The sequence below is a fragment of the Rosa rugosa genome, chromosome 1 (assembly GCF_958449725.1).
Source record: "Rosa rugosa chromosome 1, drRosRugo1.1, whole genome shotgun sequence".
NCBI lineage: Eukaryota > Viridiplantae > Streptophyta > Magnoliopsida > Rosales > Rosaceae > Rosa > Rosa rugosa.
In genome coordinates this window covers 15,801,144-15,817,217 of record NC_084820.1, presented here as the reverse complement: position 1 = coordinate 15,817,217, position 16,074 = coordinate 15,801,144, and the positions used below count along the sequence as shown (strand labels likewise).

General features: G+C 37.0%; 1 protein-coding gene across 12 annotated transcripts; it reads left to right on the top strand.

Moving 5' to 3' along the window:
- The first annotated feature begins 2,446 nt into the window (after positions 1–2,446).
- LOC133720692 (triacylglycerol lipase OBL1-like) lies at positions 2,447–11,026 on the top strand. Of its 12 annotated transcripts, none has more exons than XM_062147186.1 (15): positions 2,447–3,000; positions 4,039–4,232; positions 4,387–4,420; positions 5,564–6,177; positions 6,268–6,856; positions 7,433–7,559; positions 7,643–7,724; positions 7,887–7,945; positions 8,079–8,145; positions 8,533–8,570; positions 9,075–9,189; positions 9,306–9,409; positions 9,514–9,599; positions 10,342–10,498; positions 10,987–11,026. In XM_062147186.1, exons 1-5 carry the CDS (start codon positions 2,688–2,690, stop codon positions 6,559–6,561), a joined length of 1,449 nt encoding a protein of 482 aa, XP_062003170.1. In that variant the 5' UTR covers positions 2,447–2,687; the 3' UTR covers positions 6,562–6,856; positions 7,433–7,559; positions 7,643–7,724; positions 7,887–7,945; positions 8,079–8,145; positions 8,533–8,570; positions 9,075–9,189; positions 9,306–9,409; positions 9,514–9,599; positions 10,342–10,498; positions 10,987–11,026. The 12 variants fall into 12 exon arrangements, with proteins under 12 accessions (XP_062003170.1, XP_062003178.1, XP_062003120.1 ...); XM_062147194.1 differs by having other exon boundaries at positions 8,470–8,570; positions 9,080–9,189; XM_062147136.1 differs by having other exon boundaries at positions 8,470–8,570.
- The last annotated feature ends 5,048 nt before the right edge of the window (positions 11,027–16,074 follow it).

Sequence of the window (16,074 nt, the reverse complement as noted above, 5' to 3'; positions counted from 1 at the left end):
TATTACTGAGTGTTGAGTCTGATGTTGTCCAAGAATCAAAACCAGTTGCTCATGCTCCTGTGACTGCACTTGCTGCTAATCATGAGAATCAGACAAGAACCAAGGCAGGGCATTGCTATCAATATTTTTCTGGTACACATCTTACAGTTCTTACTACTCCTACTTTTAATGATAATTTTGATGATTACAAGCGCTTCAATCAAAGAAGAAGATTTAAAGTTCATTATCAGCAATGTGGGATATATTACAGCAGAAATCAAAATGGTCTTGGGTTCTTTGGTGGATATGAAAATTCTGGAGGATACCATCTTTTCAATAGAAATAATCATGCTGGGACTTCTAGAAACTATACTAATACACATGGTTTGGTGAAGAATGTTGGAAATTCATATGGTTTTGGGAAAATAGTTTGTCATCAACATAACAACACCGGTAACCGAGACTCTTGTAATCAAGATGGAGACATTGGAAATCCTCATAATACATCCTTCAAACCTGAATCTTGTCAAATATGTTACGATTCTGACCATATTGCTCTGACATGTTCCCAAAGACCATCTCCCAGGCAGGTTCTTGCTACCGGTTCTTCTTTACAATGTCAAATTTGCTTTAAGACTGGTCACAGTGCAGCAGAGTGTTTACATAGACATCATTATGATTTTCAACCGCCAACACATGAAGTGCCTCAAGCTATGATCGCTTCCTTCCCTTCTCAATCAAGGGCAGCATCTATTCCTACTAATCCTACTTTAATGTCCAACAATCCTTCAGCTTCCATTGGGAAATCAAACGACAATGCTTGTCTTTCCGCAACTCCAGTTTCCTCTGATGTTTCAGAATGGCAACTTCAATTGCTCAAGGAAATTGAAGCTTTACCAACACAAGGCACTAAGCAGCTCATGTTTACTCCTTCGAATAAAACTACACTACATTGTAGGCAGTCCTCTCATCCTATGAAGCTATGTCAATCACTGCCGCTTATTCCTCCCGGTTGAAGCAAGCATTCCTAATTGCTCTCTTCGAACTATTCCATATGCTGCAATTAATCTGATGCTGGGTTCCCTCCCATCAGCTTGAGGGGGGATGTTAAGGGTAAAAGGGTATTTTGCCAAGTCAAGTTAGATATACTGTTCTATAGTATAAATACATGTACTTGACTCTTGTATAAATAGTGTTAGTACTCTCATTCTGTAATGTGCTCTGTTTTCTTGATTAAATACAGACCTCTTCTTCGTTTTCTTTCCTTCTCCTCAAGATAATATACAAAGCTTTCATATATTCTCAACTCTTAATATTCTATACGTATGTAATGTGCTCTTCTAGCTCTCAGAGTGAAATTTAATTTCTATTATTGTTTCCTCGATATACAATTATTGTGGTTGCGATTCATCTTTAGCGGGTTCGATCCTTTCTGACTCAAAAGTTTAGGGGCATGTGGCTGGTCTCTTCTAATCTACATTTTTCTTTCAATGCCGTCTCTTCCTCATTGGAACACAATTTAAAAGTTTGATTGTTTCACGCCTGGCATCTTCATTGTAGAGTCTCGATCATCTAGGTTGTGATGGCTTTTGACCATGGGAGATCGAGTCTGTGAATAAGTGAAAAATATGGTAAGAAGATTTTATATGTGGTTTTAGGGTTTAGGATTTAATATTTAACTATTAGTACCCAATTCAAAAATCAAAGAATCAGATCCTCTATAATAAAAGTGCATATGTCAAAGATGTAAATATCCTTGCCAATGAGAGTTGGTTCAGTTGGCAAGGGTGGACTTGAGGTGTAAACCCACACAAGTTCGATCCCCGCTACCAACAATCTCTCATTTGATAGGCAATCTAGAAAATGTCCTATTGCATAATTCTATATCAATAGACTGGGCTGAGACACTGGCAAGTTTTGTAAGTCCTGTTGGATTGAGGTCGTAGGTTTGCCCCGACCCTAATAGTATAGGGAAGCCTCCCTCTTACCTAAACGTTTGAGAATCACATAGATGTAAATATCCTTTCCCTATCCTCTATATATTCTATAATCATGGCATGCTCCAAGAGAAAAAGATACTTCGATCAGTAACAGTACTGCTTTATATAAACCCCCCACACACCAATTATCTGGCATGGCAATGATGGCATTGTAGCTTAATTGAGAGATTTGACAAACAAACAAAAAAAAAAACAGCATACAATTCCTTCTTTTTTTTTTTTACTCGGGAAATCAAAAGATTTTCCATTTAATTACGTTCCAACAAGCATATCTGTCTTGCTTACCTAGACCATACATTCAGCACAGTACGAAATGGAAATAGTCCTTTTCTATGCATAATGATGAAAGGACGAAAGATAATTGAACCAACCTGAAGCACAAGGGCCCATTTTCAATCAATCGAAGCACTATACAATAAATCTCATCAAAACGCATGCGAAAACAGAAAGCAAAGCTTTAAGGTCTCGTTATTTGACGGATTTGAGGCTCAGCAACAAGACAATATTATCCTTCCCATAAACTAAAATAAAATTGAAAAAGTTCATAATTACCCATTGCTCATCACAGTTTTGTTCTAATGCAAACATTTCTCATCGGTTGACAGTACTAATGAGCCAACCACTACCAACCTAATAAAAGCTTTAAGGTTCCTTAAACAGTAACATAGATTATATATCCACCATTTTAGATCCAAATCCACATAAGCCATGGCCTGCGACAAGGGATTTTCCAGCAGTTTTATGCTGTTGAAGCCAGAAGAAGTTGGATTGTTTGGTCTGTATCACATTTTGTTCTCCAGCAAGTTAGAGGAAAAGAAATTTGTAGATTGCCCGGAGGGGACTGTCACTGATGAGATCAGCTTCAGGCGCCGATGGCTCATATTTGTTTCCATCTTGGCTCAAAAGTTTCTGCAACTTGTGTCAAAGCCACTCTCAGTTGTCGGATCTGGGATCGAAATGTGTTTGAACCTTGTATCCGTCAACCGCAATGTTTTTGTGCTCGTGATCAATTTCTTCCGAGGTTAGTCTCTGCCTCCTTGTGCTTAAATTGATCTATGTCGTTCCTGTTTAAGCATGTAGGTATGCTCGAGTCGATCATGCAAGAGAGAGATAAGAGAACTTAAATTACTTGTTCTTTTTCTGGAAAAAGGGAAGAAGAAATAATTAAGTAGAGCTCTCTAGTAGCCTGTATGGCAATGTGAAATTCATACGTTACTCGATTGAGAGGAAAAAGAATTATTTTAATAAGGAGGAAAAAATTAATTATAATAATAAAAAAAACATACATGTATTGAAGATTTGAAAGATGTAGTAACTTTTACTAAAATCTTTTATAACCGCACTTTTTTGTTTTGTTTTGAGAGAAATTGAATCATGTTTTATTAATAATATTAACGACCTCATTCGGTTAAATTAGAGGAATTTTCGAATCCCTCATAATACAACTCGCTCAAATCAGACTGCTCAAAGTAAAAATGCCAAAAAACAAAAGACACAATTATAGATTGTCTATAATTTGCAAACTATTTATTTTCTCGAGTTAGAATTGAGGAGGTGATTTGAATCTTGGCTTTTTCAGTCCTTCGATCGATTTTGTATAAATACTGCAGTTGGCCAAAAAATTATAATTAAAATAAAAACAAGAAAGTATGAAACCTTCAATAATTTCCATCCTAGGTAGTGGGTCATGACTCATGACTTATAAAAGCCTTTCGTTGTTCCGAAAATCCATAGCCACACAGAGGTAGGCAGGGATTTCAACGGTCGGTGATAATGATGCCTTATTCTCAGACAGCAGGGCCCTCCTTGATGTGTGTTCAACAACAAAAACGTACATGTAACTTGTGTTTTTTTCGATACAGGCAAAAAATGATATGTATTATTAATTGGGAGAGCTCTTATGTTTTTTTTTTTTTTTTTTTCGTGATTGTATTATGAGAATTTGTGACTCAAAGTCTCAGAGCTTCATTGTCACTAAGAACAAAGCTAGATTTAAGAAAAGAACTACGAAAATTACAAAGATGCTAATTGTTTATGAATTTTTGTTCTTCTGGATTAGGGGTGGTGGTAAAGCCAGATAAGACATCAGCAACATTCCTGTCATTTATAGGAAATTTTGACAAGAGGGTGGAGTTGGATAGCACCATTAAATGTGATGATGCCAAGTACCATGCAGCTCTCTCTATGATGGCTTCTAAAGCATCCTATGAGAATAATGCCTACATTGAAACTACTGTTAGGGATCATTGGAAGGTATATACGCTTAACAAATTAGCAGTAGTTCTTTTTTTTTTTTTTTTTTTTTTTTTGAAGGGACAAATTAGCAGTAGTTCTTACATATTAATTGTCAAGTACTTGATATTGAATTAACTAATTTTAATACCAAATCTATTGATCTTACAAGCAGATGGAGTTCTTGGGATCTTTCGACTTCTGGAATGGTAAGGAAGTAACTTGAGATATTCTTTTTAAATTGATCTTAAACTTTTGTCATTTTTATGTTATCAAACAATCTGTCAAGTAAATCTAGCAAAACCACTTGAGACGGTGGGCATGGATAAAACGAAAGAGAGAAAACTAAAAAGAAAACCGAAACAAATAGAAGCAAAAGGGAAATCTGGAGTGGATGCCTCCCAGAGAGAGAGAGAGAGAGAGAGAGAGAGAGAGAGAGTTTTTCTTTCTTGAGATAAGGTGTATCATACTATAAAATTAAACATATATACTCTTAATCTTTAACCAAAAAAAAAAAACCCTTAGCCCATCCCTCCCTTACATATGTCAATAAGAATCGAACTCATGACCTTGTTGGAATTATAACTTACCAATAGGTCATAGCCCACCGACAACATATATACTCTTAATCTAATTAAATTTGCCATTTAATTAGTTTGGTAATTAACGAACTGACCGAATACCAACCGATATTTTAGATTTGGTAAACCGACTTTTTGGTAATCAAAACTGATTAAACCGAAATCGAATATTACTTTGGTTTTGGTAAATACCGAATGTACCGATTATCTAAATATTAGCTATATATACTCTAGTTTTCAATACACGTACATGTATATTAAGAAATGTAAACAAATTATTTTCATAATAATATTAACATTATTACTAATACTAGATTAATAGTACATGTATTAAAAGTAATATGGTAAAAGATCGTTAAATGACTAATTTTATTGAAAATAACTAAAACTTGATGTCATATGTAAATAAAGAGAGCTATAATCAGATAAGTAGATGAATACAAAGTTTTCAACAACTTATCAAATTAAATAATCTAGTATTGTTCATTATAATTTATATTACAAAGAAATACTTGTTGTAAAGTTAGTAATACAAAAAACCGAAATGCCGAATTTGGTAAATATGATTAAAGACCGAAAATTTTGGTTGGTAATTGGTAGCTTCATTTTGAAACCAAAAGCTTTGGTTTTGAAGTTGGTAAAACTTATAACCGACTGGAACCGACTAAGTGACAGCCCTAACCTTAACCCAACAAAATTAATAACAAGCCAGATTTTGGAGAAAAATGTACTTAATTTCACTTTCAATAATAATTTTGTTGGTTTTCACAGATTATCAACAAAAAGCCACAACACAAGCCTTTATGCTTCGGGATAAGTCTTCTGACCATGACACCGTTGTTGTGGCCTTTAGGGGAACCGAACCGTTTGATGCAGATGCATGGTGCTCCGACTTTGACATCTCTTGGTATGAGCTTTCAGGGGTCGGAAAAATTCATGGCGGCTTTATGAAAGCTCTAGGTTTACAAAAGAATGTTGGTTGGCCTAAGGAAACCAAACAAGAAGATGGTCATCCTGACTTGGCTTACTATGCAATTAGGGACATGCTAAACAAGCTTTTGAGCCAAAATGATCAAGCTAGATACATATTGACAGGGCATAGTTTGGGAGGGGCTTTAGCAATTTTGTTTCCATCAGTTTTGGCTCTCCACAATGAGACATGGTTATTGGAGAGATTGCAAGGGGTATATACATTTGGGCAACCGAGGGTAGGAGATGAAAAGTTTGGTGAGTTCATGGAGAAACAGTTGCAAGAGCATAACTTTCAGTATTTTAGATTTGTTTATGGTAATGATATGGTTCCTAGGTTGCCTTATGATGACAAAGCCTTGATGTTCAAGCACTTTGGGACATGCCTCTATTATAATAGGCACTATGAAGTGAAGGTAATTAAGTACACTAACCATGCATCCAGATTTATATTTACAATTTGAAAACAAAATATGTTTAATTCCTGACAAAAATATTCTTCGCAGGTTGTGGACCAGGAACCTAATAAGAACTACTTCTCCCCATTGGGGGCAATACCAATGATAATAAATGCATTTTTCGAGCTAATTAGAAGCTTCACCATTGCAAAAACAAAGGGGCCAGATTATAAAGAAGGGATTTTTCTCAGAATTTTCAGGATAATTGGCTTGGTATTTCCTGGGATTCCAGCTCATAGCACTCAAGATTATGTGAATGCGACCAGGTTGGGGTCCTCGGACGTCTTCCTCCTACCAAAACACACATCATCCCATGAAGATGTATCAAGCTTACAAGTTTGAGCATGACACAGGAATTGTATGATTTGGGTTTGGTTGACGACATAATAGTTTTTCTATGCTTGATATACATGTATTAATTTGTCAACCCTTTCTTCGTGGTACCACTCAGGGCCGGTCCTGAGGGCTACCGCCTGAGGCAACCGTCTCAGGCCACCAGTTTCCAGAGGGCCTCGGTGCTTTAATTCTGTATATATGTTATGTTATGTAAAGTGTATATATTCTGTTTGCCACCAAAAATAGGGGGAACATGTTGCTCCAGCGATAGAGTTGTTGGTTTGTGTTAGAACCAACCAAGGTTCGAGCCTTGTATCCCATCTATTTAGTTTTTTTCCTTCTCCTTTTCCCGTTTCTTGCTTCTTTTAAGGAAAAAACTATTCCTTTTCCTTTTCCATATAAAAACAGACAACTAATTCATTTTATTTTCCTTTTTCATATCAATAACTAATTCATTTCCGTGTGGGGCTAAGCCTCCCAGTTAGGCTGGGTTCCAAACCCCTTTCAAAAAAAAAAAAAAACTAATTCATTTCCTTCTCTATATAAAAATTTTGACCAAAAATTCTATATATTAATTATTTATAAACTTCTAATTCTCAGTTAACTGTTCATCGGCTTATGAACAGTACCGGCTCGAGCCGAGCTGATACTATGAAAGGACCGTTTTGCCCTTCATCTGTTGGCTTAATTGCGGTTTCCAGTTTGACTTGGCTATAAAACGTGTTTTTTTTTTTCTCTTCGTTTTTGCCTCAGCTCTGTGTTCTTGGGAGAGAGTTACAGAGAATAAGTTCTGCATGTTGTGATCGTGTATGTTTTCCTTCGATTTAGTGTTTGTTTGTTCCTTGCATGTGACTGATTTGGGGTTTCGGTGATGCAGGAGTTTATGGGTTTGTTGTTAGCAACGAGAGGGAAGACGAAGTTTGGAATTAGATTGAGGAAAGCAGAAGAGTACTTTCTTTGGCGATTTTGTTTTGTTGGCGATTTCGGGTTTGGTGGAAGCTCAGGTGCATATGATTTGCTTCAATGGGTTAATGTTTTTTCTCAGTTTTCTACCTGTCGTAATCGGTGTTTGTTTTGTTTTTGTTAGGTCAAAAAGGTGTTGGGTTATTGACGCGATCTTCTCTCTCTCTTTTTCTCTTCGTTTTTGGCTGGGCTCTTCGCATCTAGAGGTATGCAGTTGTTGGGTGTTGGGTTCTGCATGTCGTTGTTATGTGCATTTCTGTTCGGTTAAGCACTTATTTGTTGGGTTTTTGTGAGAGAGTGTTGGGTTTGTGTCTGATTTGGTCTTTTTGTGATAAATTCTTGGGTGTGTGGTTGATTTGGGCGAGAAGGTGGAGGGTGATTTTGGAAGAAATGGAAGAGAAATTCACAGCTAAAGACTAAGGGATGGGTAAGCTATTGATTCTGGACTAAACTATTGGCTTTGATTCTGCATGTTGGATCCCTCCAACTTACTTATGAATGATCGTATTGTATGATTTGGTTTGTAAATAATTCGATTGATTTGTGGGGTAATCGTTTAGGTTGCATCATTCTTTTTTTTGTGGAGAAATATATTTGTTGGAGGCTTTACAGAGAATACGACCTTGGGTGAGATTTTTTGATTTTTGATTTTTTTTTGTTGAAAAATTGATATGGGTCTGTTATTGATTAGGGATAGAGAATTACGTTTGGAACTAACATAGAGAATTATTGGTAATGTTAGTAAGCAAGATCTATGCTCTAAATTTGGGTAATGTTAGTAAAGCAAGATCTGCATGTTTATATAGATTTATTCAACACTCTCTCTCTTCACTCTCTCTCTGTCTCTGGCTCTGTCTCTCTCTCAAATCTGAACGCTCTCAGATCATGTTTAGGGATTTATGATTTTGATCTGTGTTTTGAATGTTAAACTGTGATTGCTTTTGTATGCAGGTTTCACCTTCTATTATTATTGTTGCTGCAACTGATTTATCTGTTGTAAAACTGGTCTGCAAGGTCTGAAGAAAAGGAAAGGCTTGGATCTGCCAATCAAGGTACTTTTTCAGCTCATACATTGCTTTCATTACTTCTACTTTATATATAGATTCATTTATTTTGTAGATTTTTTGTTTACAATTCAAGAGTGTGAGTTGCATTCTATGGTTTATAAAGTAAAGCAGTGTTCTGTTCTACCTCAAATTTGTAATACACAACCAAGGTAGGAGGAAAAGAATATCTTTTGAGCTAATTGATGGAGCTTATATAAGTAGTGTCTTACCTTCTTACATGATATTATACTTTCCCTATTCAATTGGCAGAACGGAATTTTACAGGCTTGAGAAGGTAAGTATAATATCATGTAAGAAAGTAGTCAATCTAACATGGTATCTGACTAAGCAAGGCCAAAATTAATCACCTGATATAAAAAACAATAACCCTGTGATAAATTTATACTACATAATATTCTTGAGTGATCTTCATAGCTGTCACTAATTTATTTGGGTTGATTTTTTTCTTGACAGCTTTTTTTTTTTTTTTTTTTTTTTCTGGGAATTTAGTGCAGGACAAACTTTCTTGAGTGATCTTCATAGCTCAAGCTTCTTCTTTTTTCATGTGGTACGGTGGGACATTTTGATTGCTTGCTCCAATGGATACTGGAATTACAGGCATCAGGTGATTAATTTTGGCCTTGCTTAATCAATAAGTGGGTTATTGTTTTTTATGTTTACTTTGACCTTTGAATTAGCGATTGGGGCTTCAAACATGTGTTTGTTATCTTAATTTTTCAGGGGTGGATTTTTTTTCCTGATTCTAGGTTCTTCCTGAAGAAAATTATGTAATTCCAACACAGATTACATTCCGGATATCTTCAGACCAAAAAATCACTCTTTTGGTAAGTAATTTTGTTCTTCACTCATAGATAAATTTATTGCAGTTAGATCGATAAAAATTTCAATTGAATTGATGGATTTTTGATTTTTACTATTTACCATTTAGAACTTTTCCTCAATCACTATTATTGAAGTGAGAAGCATTGCATGATTGTCGATTTGTACGGGAATTCAGTCAACTGATCCTCCCAGGTATTCTCTACAGTATGCAGTCACTAGCTTTTATAGGTTTCATGGCATGCTAATCTAGCATGGTTTCTAATATATTTTATTTATGTTTATCAATCTCTTAGCCTATTTGGGATTTAATATCCATAAAAAGCCAAACGCTGATAAAGCATGGATCACGGTCCATTTATGTTCAAGAACCACTCCAAGTTCATGAAGCTTTCCAATTCCAAGTAGTCTGATTTGTTATGTGAATTGTGACCCAGTTTTAAGTTTTCCTCTAAAGCAAGTTCCCAGCTTTTGCTTATTTCAAATATGACTTATCAGACCTGATTACTCATGTTTATTTTCTTCTGTTTACTGGGTTACTCATATTCAAATTTGGTATGGTTCGGCGTATAACATATTTAGGATAATGTGGTTAAGTCCATATAGAATTGGAATTGCGTGTTTGCATTAGTTTATAGTTGCTTTAGTTCGCTGACTTCGTGCAAGTAACAGCAGCATTTACAACATTAGATTTACCCGTACGCTTGAGATCATTTTTGCTCTTTCTATTGTGTCCCTCCCCCCTCCCCAACACTGAGTATGGCTCTTTTAATTTTTCCTTTACTGAGTATATCCTTTGGACCCTCTGCCCTTAATTTTGAATCAAGGTCCCATTTCAGTGTATGAAGGCCATGCATTTGTGTATTTGTGTTTTGTTGTCAATATATACGTTCATGCATGGCATTTTTTTTTGTTTTTTTTTTTTTTCAATTTGCAGGAAGTGAATGGAAAAAAATTCACTGAATGGATTTATTTAGAAAACCACGGTGACGTATACAAGAGAACTTTGGACGCTTCTTCTCAGTGCGTAAAACAATGCCAGTAGTGTCCCTCAATAGTTCTTGGATGCCAAACAAGAAGCATGAAAAAAGAAGGTTAGTATATATTGTTGCATTGTGGTCCTAGCCTGTTGAGATAATATGGCTTTATCAAAGAAGTTGTACCATAGATTGTTCCAGACCGAAAAAAGATTGTTCCAGGAGCAGGCAGATGCATTTGAAAATCAGAGAATAAAAGATAACAAGACACTTGAGATAGAAAAATTGAAGAAGTGGCATTAGCATTCTCTAGAGCAGGGTTTTTGGTTTTAACTTTCGTGGCGTTGATGGCTTTGTGTTTTCATGCATTCAGCTAGCTTCTGCAATTGTTTGGGTTCATCCATTTTCACTTCGTGGTGTTGATGATTTGTTTTGAATAAATTGTTGATTGAAATTTGAATTTATTGTGGTTTAAGGGAACTTACAATTCCAGTATCAGACATATCTATTGCTTCTGACTATTGTTAATTATTTGAGATAAGAAGCTTGCATCTTTTATAATTACTGACTTTTACTATCTTTTTTATAATTTCTTACTTCCACAGTGACAGAGAAGCCAGTATTGAATCAGCAACATCATCAACAGAAATCATCAGCAAAGAAAAAATGGACCAAGTGTCACAACACTTTTTGTGTAAATAGAACCGGAGAAAGCAACTTTTTGGACAACCTCCACTATTGGTCATCCCTAGGCTAACAACATCTCAGCATGCATATATGCTGATAGACATCATCACTTATTTTTGGCAACCAGATTAGGCATTTGTTGTAACTAAGTTAGCCTATAAGTAGAACAGGTTATTTTTGGCAAGCTGTTTCGACAGCAACTGTAAATCTGTATTTGAACACTAAATTTCAGTAAAACATGATGTATGTTAGTTCTTAACGAGATGCTCTATCCTCCTAAACTTTCAGATTTTATTCAAAAACCCGCAGCAACGCGCGGGCATTTATGCTAGTGTTTAACTATTTTTGTATTTCAGAAATTTATTTACTAATAAAAAATTCATATATATTTGTTTTGTTATTAATTCTTCACAGGATTTTGTACTTCTTTTGGCGTTGTGTGTGTGTGTGTGCGCCAGCGCGTTCGTGTATGTGTGAGCAAGGCCACATTTTATTTCTTCGCCTCAGGCCATTAGAATCTCATGACCGGCGTTGGTACCACTGAAGATGTATTGGTCAAGGTTATGAAGTTTCTTTTCTTAGCTGATTTCATTGCAAGTGGTGGTAATTGTTGACAGAACCCGCCTGGATTTCATCCTGAAATCCAATCAAGCTGCCCCTGCGAGGATTACTTTAGAAGAAACTTTACTAAAAAATTTGGCAAAATCACTCATAACAATGGACTGCCCAACCTCTGGAAACAATCTAACACTTCTCAATAACACAATCCATCCTCAACTCCTGCAACCGACATGTTCTTCACAATTCACAACCAGATTTAAAACAATAGGATTAAATTCAGTTTAGTCCCTCAAACTTTAGGCCAAACATCAGTTTGGTCCCTCATCTTTTTTTTTAATCAAACTCATCCCTGATCTCTCAAATTGCATCAACTTCGTCCAAAATTTGAATCTGGCGCCAAATGTGATGTCATCCGCTGAGTTGGAGCCGACAAAGAGGTCCCACATTTCTGATTTTGAACCCACAAGAAGGGCAAAATGGACATTTCATATTTAAACTAATTTCTAATTTTTTTTTTCTCTTATTTTTCTCTCCTCTCTCTCGCTCTCTCTCACTCTCTTCACTTCCGATGAAACCCGATTCGAGCAACCCAAAACCCACCTCGAAATGCTGTGAAGCATCCGTTCCCGGCATTATGGCGTGAACACCTGCACTGTGATCTCCGCCCTCCTCCTACTCCTCTTCGTCTCTCTCCTCTACACCCGCCCCTCCCACTCCCAATCGTGGCGCTTCAGCTACTGCCACCAAACCCCCATCTCCCAAAACGACGACGTTTGTCTCTCCAACCCCCTCATCTCCGACGACGCCACCGCCGCCGTCACCACCATCCCCAACAAATTACATAAAAAAAGAGACAAAAATGAACCTCCTCCTTGTGTGAACCGAGTTTCGAGTTTAGCATAAGAAGAAAGCTTGACATTAAGATCTCCTTCGATCTTGTGGGCCTCTCTCCTCAGCTCCTCCCACCCCGATTCTTGTAGCTCCAGATTCGAATCCGTCATTTGGATCTCTCTCCAATTCGGATCCCGGATCAACCCGTTTTTCCTTGTCTGGATGCTTTCCACCTCCTCCAATCCCTCAAATTCCTCTCCCTAGTTGCCGCCACCTCCCTCACCCTGGCCCCGCCATCCCTCGCCGCCGAGATCGAGAAGGCGACGCTCTTCAACTTCAACCTGACCCTGCCGATTCAGGGCATCCAGTTCCTCCTCCTCCTCATGGTGGCCCTCGACAAGATCTACTACTCGCCGCTCGGTAAGTTCATGGACGAGCACGACGCCAACATTAGGGAGAAGCTGGGAGTATCACTGTTGCTCCGGTTTTGAGAGGGTGGTGGAGTTTGGTTGAGGTGATGGGTAGTGGGAGCTTGAGAGCAGAGATTCATGGTGGCTAGGAATATGAGAGAGAGAGAGAGAGAGAGAGAGGAGGTTTCAGATGTGAGTGAGAGAGAGCAAGAGAGAGAAGAGAGAGAAAATAAGAAAAAAAAAATAGAAATTAGATTAAATATGAAATGTCCATTTTGCCCTTCTTGTGGGTTCAAAATCAGAAATGTGGGACCTTCTTGTCGGCTCCAGCTCATCGGATGACGTCATATTTGGCGCCAGATTCAAATTTTGGACGAGGTTGATGCAATTTGAGAGATCAGGGATGAGTTTGATTAAAAAAAAAGATGAGGGACCAAACTGATGTTTGGCCTAAAGTTTGAGGGACTAAACTGAATTTAATCCAAAACAATATAACTCTTAATCATCTCAAATTTACAATTTACACCAGTGGTTGGTAATTCTTAAGGTATACAAGAATAAAGAATCAAGATAAATAATTTCTACAATGCAGAGGCGGTATCGACAACTATGCCTCGATTTCAAGTACGCCCGACCAGTGACATAGCCAGAATTTATAATAAAAGGAGTCAAAAATAAAGTTTCAACTTTTAAGTGAAACATTTACATTTAAGTGAAAAATTTATACTCAATAAAGAAAGAAACAAAAAGAAGAATAATCTTAATTTCCTTACAAGTGTAACTTAAATCTATAGCATATATAGGTTACTCAAAAACGCGAAAGAAATAGGGAAGAGTTAGAGGGGTCAACAAGAAGTTTACAAACATGTTAAGAAAAAAATATAAGATATCTATAAGAGAAAAGCTAAAGTCAAAATGACCCTCCTCGACCCTAGCTAGCTATGCCCATGCGCCCAACCTCAACTAGTCTAGTCTGCAAATTGGACATTTGAAACCAAAATGTCCAGAGAAAAGTATTTGAAAAACGTTAGCGTGAGTGGACAAAGAAATAAATATTTGCATTAACTGAAACTAAAAGGAAATTTTAATATTTTCTCACTTTATTCTTTAAATAGTCGATGCATGTAAACATTTATAAAACTTTTCTTTGAAACTGAAATCTCGTAAAATTGGACTAGCCCCGCTGGTTAAATAGAAAAGTGAAACGAGGGGAAGAAAAGTCACCACACAATAAAGAGCCTCTCAGGCTAAATACTCAACTCTACTGATCACTTGGTATTGTCTCGCCACTAAGGCAGAACAGATACAAGGCTGCGGTGAGTCTGCCACAAAGGTAGGCTATTCATCTCACCACGAAGGAGGAGGAGAAATTAACTAGCTAGCAGTGAAATAATACAACCCAGGTATGGTGAAGAAAAACAATCTAAAAACCATCATAAAACACTTCCCCATAAATCTCACATAAATCCATAAATCGCAGTGTAAAACAAGTCTGATCCCCAATCGTAACCGGAAAGCTCAAGATCAAATCATACTCAAAGAAACATAAATCAAGCCAATGCGTTTACCAATATCTCATAGAACTTCATCAACGATAACATAATAGCAAGATTTAACGAAATTCACTAATTACCAAAGAAAATCATGTCAGAAAAAGAATTCATTGAAATCTATCATAAACCATAATAATAAGCGCAAATTAAATTTTGGAATGCTCCTTGGAAACAATTATTCAAAAGCGCAAGTCATGACTAGAATTAAATCCAAAGTATTTATCAAAAAAATCATATATCATGATTAAATCCACAATTTCAACTCCGAGCATGGAAATTTACCAAAGTAGTTTATAAAATCAGAGTATCTTATCGGAAAAACGAACCAAGGCATCAATCATAAATCATTTATTGAAACTAAATCCAACATGCTCATAAGGAAGATAAAACATTCATTTAGAAAAGAAATAAAGGTCCACTCACTGTATATGGCTAAAACAGCCAAGTGTAGGGATTCCTCATCGAGCAATGGCTTGGTACGTTGTCCTGTATACAATTATTACTCATAAACGACAAATCCAAGGATATGAAGTTAAATACGAATTTCTAAAATGAAACACGAAAATTCACTTAAATAAATTCCTTGGAGTTCTGAAATCACATCGGAATCGACTTTATATCGTCTACTTTAATGAAACATGAAAATTCACTTAAATAAATTCCAAACTTTAATGATTTCGTATACTTAATTATTTTTATATCCTAATGAAAAATCAAAGCAATCTAATGGTCAAATTAATGTGAATTCGTACCTGAATTCCCAAAACTTCAGAAATTCCTATCAAACCCAAACTTCCACGTATACTTACCAAATTGTACCCACAAGCTTGTAACAAATAGCTCTACCTATTGGCTAAACTAAAAAGCCAAAAGAGACGGCACGCGCCACGCTCCACTAATATGACCATCCATTTGGTTGCGAAACCTACATAAAAATGTTCATAGCAACAAGCTCAGCAATTCCTTCAACTACCATAAGGTCCAAAAACAACTAGCGAACTCGAAAATAATTACCTCGAAGTAGGCCTCATCAAAAAGTCCGCGGATCAAGTGGGCCGATGGAGGCCCGCCAGCCCGCAGGGCCAAAAGCCCGGCCCAGCTCGTCAAAAAGCCCGCAATATGTAGGTCCGGCCCGGTGGGTAGAGGGTCGGGCCTGGTTTAGGGGTTTGAAACCCGGCCCATAAATGCTCGCTACGCCCGGCCCGTAAAAGCCCATAAACCATATCCGATACGAAGCCAGAAAGAGAGGTCAAAATTGGCTCCAAAACGGACCCACACTTTCAAGCAGAGTTAATCGCCTTCCTCAAGTCCAGAGAGGAGGTGTTCGCATGGTCATACGCTGACATGCCGGGCATGTTATCTGATCCGATACGCTTCACCCGCCCACCTCAGCCCTAGCGATTAGCCTCCCTATGGTATATGTATTATCGTTGACATATAATGTGTGTGTGTGTTTATAATTATCTATATATATATATATATATATATATATATGTGTGTGTGTGTGTGTGTGTGTGTGTGTGTGTGTGTGTGTGGAACGGCAGCTTGCAGAAGCTCCATGCTCTTCTGGGATCTAAAATTGACTTGCAATTATTTCAGTATTAAAATAGTAGGCGCGTGATTATATCCAAAAAAAAAAAGAGTAGGCGCG